Source organism: Primulina tabacum, chromosome 1 (genome assembly GCF_025594145.1).
Source record: "Primulina tabacum isolate GXHZ01 chromosome 1, ASM2559414v2, whole genome shotgun sequence".
Classification (NCBI taxonomy): domain Eukaryota; kingdom Viridiplantae; phylum Streptophyta; class Magnoliopsida; order Lamiales; family Gesneriaceae; genus Primulina; species Primulina tabacum.
In genome coordinates this window covers 27,108,677-27,115,778 of record NC_134550.1, presented here as the reverse complement: position 1 = coordinate 27,115,778, position 7,102 = coordinate 27,108,677, and the positions used below count along the sequence as shown (strand labels likewise).

At 41.7% G+C, this 7,102-nt stretch overlaps 1 protein-coding gene across 1 annotated transcript; it reads right to left on the bottom strand.

Moving 5' to 3' along the window:
- Window positions 1-6,181: 6,181 nt before the first annotated feature.
- Window positions 6,182-6,673, bottom strand: LOC142507009 (uncharacterized). Its single transcript, XM_075619490.1, has one exon. It carries the CDS (start codon window positions 6,671-6,673, stop codon window positions 6,182-6,184), a length of 492 nt encoding a protein of 163 aa, XP_075475605.1.
- Window positions 6,674-7,102: the final 429 nt, after the last annotated feature.

The following is a 7,102-nucleotide window of genomic DNA, read 5'->3' as shown; positions in this document are numbered from 1 at the left end:
TCCTACTTCTTCCCAATGAACAGGAGATCTACACTTGCGGCCATACAGCGCTTCATACGGAGCCATACCAATAGAAGACTGGAAGCTGTTGTTGTAGGTGAACTCAACCAGTGGCAAGTTCGACTCCCAACTCCCTGAGAAATCAATGACGCAAGCGCGAAGAAGATCCTCCAAAATCTGAATAACTCGCTCCGACTGCCCATCTGTCTGCGGATGGAAAGCTGTGCTAAACAGCAACTTCGTACCCAAAGTCGAATGCAAGCTCTTCCAAAATGAAGAAGTGAATCTGGGATCTCTGTCAGATACGATCGAAACCGGAATACTATGAAGTCGGACTATCTCTCGGATATATAGCTCTGCATACTGAACCATGGTGAAAGTCGTCTTAATGGGCAAGAAGTGCGCTGATTTGGTAAGACGATCTACAATCACCCAGATAGCATTCGATCCTCTGGCTGAACTCGGCAATCCGGTCACAAAATCCATGGTAATGTTCTCCCACTTCCACTCGGGAATAAGGAGAGGCTTGAGCAAACCTGCTGGTCTCTGATGCTTGGCCTTCACTAACTGGCAAGTCAGGCACTCGGATACAAAACGCCTGATGTCCTTCTTCATCCCTGGCCACCAATACAATAGCTGCAGATCTTTGTACATCTTCGTACTCCCAGGGTAAATGGAGTACGGGGACGTATGGGCCTCTGATAAGATGTCTGCTCGGATAGAATCACTGCTAGGAACCCATATCCTATCTCGGTATCTCACAATACCGTCGCTGACTGTATACAAAACACTAGCTTCTATCTCAGTCTAAGGAACCTACTGCTCTGATACCACCTGCTGTGAGGACCCGAACCTAATTCGTCTTCTTAATCATCATTAGGATCAATTAATTAATCAAGGTCTAATTTTTTTTTTTAATACATAAGTGCTGAACATAAGATAATCAATCTGATATACATATCAACAATAAAGTACATGTCTTGTACAAAATACATTTATCTCAAATAAAGTTCAACAACTACACTCAAGTGCTGAAAATCAATTCTATTTCTAAGTCCGGATCTCCACGCTAATCATGAATCTCTCGTCCTCTTCTTGACCATGATCCTGTCCCACCTGTTGTCATGCACACATACAAACACAACAACAACTGGATAACTCCGGTGAGAAATATATTCCCAGTATAAACCATGTGTACATGCAATCATATAAACAGATATAAAAGCATGAAACAGATATCAATAACATGTATCAAAATCTGAAAAACATGTATCGGTATAAAGCTGTAAATAAACTCTGGACTCATCATCTCAAACTCGAGTCATCTCTAATCTAGGGATCTCGGTTCCTGGTCATTGGCACAATATATCGAATCTCCGCAACAGAAGCCGATTTGCTCCTACGCCACATCAATATAAACCAACATCCAGTGTCTTGGCACATCTGCCAAAGACTTGGCACCTCCGCAAATGACTAGGCCCATCTGCCCATGACTCAATACATGCTTTGCTATAAATCAAAAGACTAAGAATATCAATCTCATGAATTGCAAATATCAATACAATAAAGTAAAGTATGTAGTTTTGGGAAACTCAAGTCAAATCGAACTCGAGTCGTATCTTCCCGGTTCAACATTGATTTATACTTTTCTCTTGTCGATCTGACGAAGTCGAAGTCTCGAATTCAAATCTGTCAATACTCAATCTGTCACTGACAATATTGAGGAGTACAATATCAATATACAACCCAATCAATACTGGATATAATCAGAACTCAATCTAATTCTGTTTCAACGGCATAACGACACAATCTCAATATACCCAGCAATACAGATATCAATCTCAACAACTCATAATCGATAACAACACAAATTTGATATCAAATCTGTATAATATCAATCAAATCAATTCTGAAAATGATAACAATTTCATACGGTATCCGTTTTTCGATCCGATTTCGATTATACGGTCACAACAATCTCAGGAAAAGATAATATCAGTCATATCATGATTTCTTCCTTATAATATTTTCAAATCACATCAAAATATAAGAAAACTTACGTCCAATTGAAGTTCTTGTCGAGAGGAATACAGTACTAAGGTCGGATTGAAAATCGGACGAACGGATTTTGCGTTAATCACACATTCCTTGTTTGAAGAAACTTAAGCCTTCTCATAGAAATTCTCTCGTTTTCTTCCAACTAAATCTGAAGGCATTGCATGATTTATATATATATCATGCATGGAAAGGATAGGTGGCTTCATCTATGTGCAGCACGTCTCGCGCATATGCGCGACCTCTCTCGGCGCATATGTGCGAGACCTACTGATCTCGGCATTTAGCTTTCCTCTGCTTGCGCATATGCGCGTCTCCTTCGGACGCATATGCGCGAGAGACTCTGCCATACTCGCGCATATGCGCGGGTCCTATCGCGCATATGCACGAGGTTCTCTGCCTACCTCGCGCATATGCGCCCGACTGGGTCGCGCATATGCGCGAGGGGCTCAGTCCTCGCACATAATTCAGTCTTCTTTCGTCTTTCTCGGTCTGATCCTTTTCATCTATAATCACATCAATTATCAATAATCATTTCATATTACAGTAATAAAATCTCGGGCATTACAACGATAATTATAGGTGATAGGTGTGATGTATGGTCTGGCTGTGTATGTGATATGTGTGGTGTATGGTCGTATTTAAATTTATTTCAAATATATATTGTTGTTGTGTGTTTTTAAATTTTCTTGTATATCCTACTTGTGGGGAGGTTATGCCAAAATTTTTCTAGGCCCTGAGGTCCGTTTCAAAGTATTTTAAACCATTTTTTGTTGCAGATTTTAATCAAACCATTACTTTTGATCATTATTTGTCATTAGGAACTGTTTTGGATCTTCATAACATTTAAGTAGTTGTAGTGATTTTTTTACAAACTTATCTATTGCATATTGTTCTCAATTCATGGCTTATTGTGTTCTAACAAGACTTTTTCCTTTTTTATACATGACTTGTTCTATGTGTTAATGGTTTTAATGCCAAGTTGTACATGTGTTGAAAATTAACAATGATTAAAATTATGTGGTTTTTATTTTCACAAGCACTTTAATGATGTTTTCGAAGATGCACCAGCAGAGAATTTCATTCCAACAAGTTACTGAAGATATTTTGGAGTTGATATGTACAAGTCTTGGTTACTTTTTTTAATTGTTGGTTTGGTAGATTACAAGTCTATAAATGACATATTTCTTTTGTAATTCATGCATGTAGTTCTTGATCAAGTATATATGTTGATGTTTGAATTGATTTTATATAAGGGTTAATTGATATATATTTCACACTCAATTTTTTTTATTAATTAAACAATTTGTGGTTTAAATATAATATACAACATTTTGGTAAAATGATTAGATATATAAGACAACAGTTTTAAAATGATGTAAATCAAATCCAAAGGCAACAGATTTAAAATGTTGTAAAACTGTTGTATATTGCAGCGAAAGACATCGGTTTAAAAACATTGACAAACTGTTGTCGAATATAATAAAAGACAACGGTTAAAAACCGTTGTCGTTGCTATCAGACAACGGTTTTTAAGAGCTACCACAATGTTTTATCACCGTTGTCTTTACGCATCAACGAAAACGGTTTTTCATTGTTGTCTTTGAGCGAACCTTGGACCTTTAACAATGTTTTTTTCAGTTCTACGACAACTGTTTTTCACCGTTTTTTTTAGACGTCTACGACAACGGTTTTTCACCTTTGTCTTTGAGCGCACCATTCAACCACAGGACTTTTAACAACGGTTTTACAAGACCTACGACAACGGGTTTTCGCCGTTGTCTTTACACGTCTACGATAACGGTTTATCACTGTTGTCTTTGAGCGCACCCTTTAACCATAGGGCCTTTAACAACGGTTTTAAAGGACCCACAACAATGTTTTTTCACCGTTGTCTTTAGACGTCTACGACAACGGTTTTTTGCCGTTGTCTTTGAGCGCACCCTTTAACCATAGGGCCTTTAACAACGGTTTAAAAGGAACCACGACAACGGTTTTCACCGTTTTCTATGGCCTATTTTTTTGTAGTGGTGCGACCTTCAAAAAATCATGATCCCCTACTGCGAACTCAAGATCCCGTCGTCTCTGATCAGCATAACTCTTCTGACGGCTTTGTGCAGTCCTCATCCTGTCTAATCCTGGCCACTAACTTTGCTGTCTGTCTGACAATATCCGGACGCAACTCTGCTCACTTGCTTACCTCATCCCAGTAAACCGGCGACCTACACTTCCTCCAGTAGAGTTCCTCGTATGGAGCCATACCTATCGATGCCTAATAACTGTTGTTCTACGTGAACTCCACAAGAGTTAACTTCGGCTCCCAGCTGCCTTGGAAGTTGATCGTGCAAGGTCGGAGTAGGTCTTCCAGAATCTGAATCATCCTCTCTGACTGACCGTCTGTCTGAGGATGAAAGCGGTACTGAACAGTAGCTTCGTACCCAAATCCTCGTGAAGACTCTTCCAGAACGCAGACGTGAACCTCCGATCCCTGTCTAACAATATGGACATGGGAATCTCATGTAGTCTGACTATCTTTCAGATGTATAGCTCTGCGTACTGAGTCATGGTGAATGTCTTCTTGATCGGTAAGAAATGATCTGACTTTGTGAGCCGATCAACAATCACCCAAATGGCATTGTATCCCTCAATAGTCCTCGGAAGTCCTGTCACGAAATCAATAGTAATATTCTCCCATTTCCACTTGGGAATAGGGAGTGGTCTCAGCTTCCCTGCAGGTCTATGATGATCTGCCTTGGCCTGCTGACATGTCAAACACTCGGAGACAAACCGCAGAATATCTCTGGCCACAGTAAAGAGTCTGTTAATACTTCTACATCTTCGTACACCCTGGATGGATGGAGTACGGGGTGCTATGGGCCTCACTCAGGATATCTGCTCGAAGGAAATCATTGTTAGGAACCCATAGGCGGTCTCTATATCTGACTATGCCGTCCACAACTGCATACAGTCTCTGGCCTTTAGCCTCGTTCCTCTGTCTCCACTTCTGTAACTGCTCATCAGAAGTCTGCCCTGCTCCGATTCTGTCTCTCAGAGTCGGCTGTACTGTCAGAGTAGCAAGATTCGGGGCCTCGCCCCTGGCATAAACTGCAAGCTCAAATCTCTGAATCTCAGCCTGTAACGGTCTCTGCGCTGACAGATGGGCAATCACTGCGCGATTCCTGCTCAGAGCGTCTGCGACTACATTAGCTTTACCCGAATGGTAGCTAATGTCACAATCATAGTCCTTCACCAGCTCGAGCCATCTCCTCTGTCGCATGTTCAGTTCCTTCTATGTGAAGAAGTACTTCAGGCTTTTATGATCTGTGAAAATCCTGCACTTTTCTCCATACAGATAGTGTCTCCAGATCTTCAGGGCAAATACCACTACTGCTAGCTCTAGGTCATGAGTCAGATAGTTCTTCTCATGAACCTTCAGCTGTCTGGACGCATAAGCTATGACTCTATCCTGCTGCATCAGGATTGCGCCCAACCCAAGGTTAGACGCATCTGTATATACCACAAACTCTCCTTGCCCTGATGGCATAGCTAGCACTGGTGTTGTGGTCAAGGCCTGCTTCAGTCTGTCAAAGCTCTCCTGACAGTCTGGTCCCCAAACAAACTTGGCATTCTTCTTCGTCAAAGCGGTCATAGGCTCCGCAATAGAAGAGAAGCCCTGGATAAACTAAATGTAATAACCTGCCAATCCCAAGAAACTGCGGATCTCTGTCATGCTCTTCAGAACTGTCCAATCTCTGACTGCCTCTACTTTGCTCGAGTCGACCTCTACGCCATCCTGAGATACAATGTGGCCCAAAAATGCCACTCTGTCGAGCCAGAACTCACTGATCTAAGAATGGCTTGAATACACGATTCATGAGATCCATGAAGATCGCTGGCACGTTCGTCAAACTGAAGGGTATCACCAAGTACTCATAGTGCCCATAACGCGTCCGAAAAGCGGTCTTATGCACATCTAACTCCCTCACCTTCAACTGATGGTAACCGGATCGAAGGTCTATCTTGGAGAACAATGAGGCTCCCTGAAGCTGATCAAATAAGTCTTCGATCCTAGGCAATAGATACTTATTCTTAACTGTAACCCTGTTCAGCTCTCGAGAGTCAATTCTCAGACACATGCTGTCATCTTTCTTCTTAACAAAAAGAATTGGTGTGCGCCCCAAGGAGAAAAACTAGGGCAAATGAAACCCTTATCCAGTAGATCCTGAATCTGATCCTTGAGCTCCTTCATCTCTGCATGTGCTAACCGGTAGGGTGCCTTAGATATCGGCACTGTCCCTGACATGAGTTCAATCGAAAAGTCAACATCTCTGTCTGGTGGTATGTCTGCAACATTGTCAGGGAAAACTCCGGAGAACTCCCTGACAACATCAATGTCCTCCAGCTTCTGACTGACTGGCTCTGTCACTGATACGATGCTGGCTAGGAATGTATGGCAGCCTCTCTTGATAAGCTTCCTCGCACACAAGCAGGAAATGACGTGCGGAAACTGCTGGTCTCTAGCTGCCTCAAATACAAACGGCTTCCCACTGGGAGGCCTGACAGACACTAACCTCTGGCGAAAATCTATGACTGCTCCATGTGAAGAGAGCCAGTCCATACCCAGTATGATATCAAACTCTGGCAGTGGTAGTACTATCAGGTCTTCCTTTACTGCCTTCTGCTACAATCTGAGCTTCAATCCTCTCGCTGTCTGGGATGTGAACATCTGATGCCCGGATGGAATCGATACTCGGAATCCTAAATCCATCGATACTGGTATGATTCCTAGTCGTTTCACGAAAGATTCGGATATAAACGAATGCTGTAGCCCTTGAATCTAGCAATGCATGCGTGGCTACTCCTGCAATATATATCCTCCTTGCGACAAAACATACCATCAAATCTGCTAGAGTTGAACTTAAGAAACTTATCATCGGCACTTAACCCAAAATCCATGAAAAATCACTAAATAACACAATTATCTGTAACATCTACTCATTTAAAAATGCAGAAAAATATATATATTTTTTTAAGGATCTCATTTTTT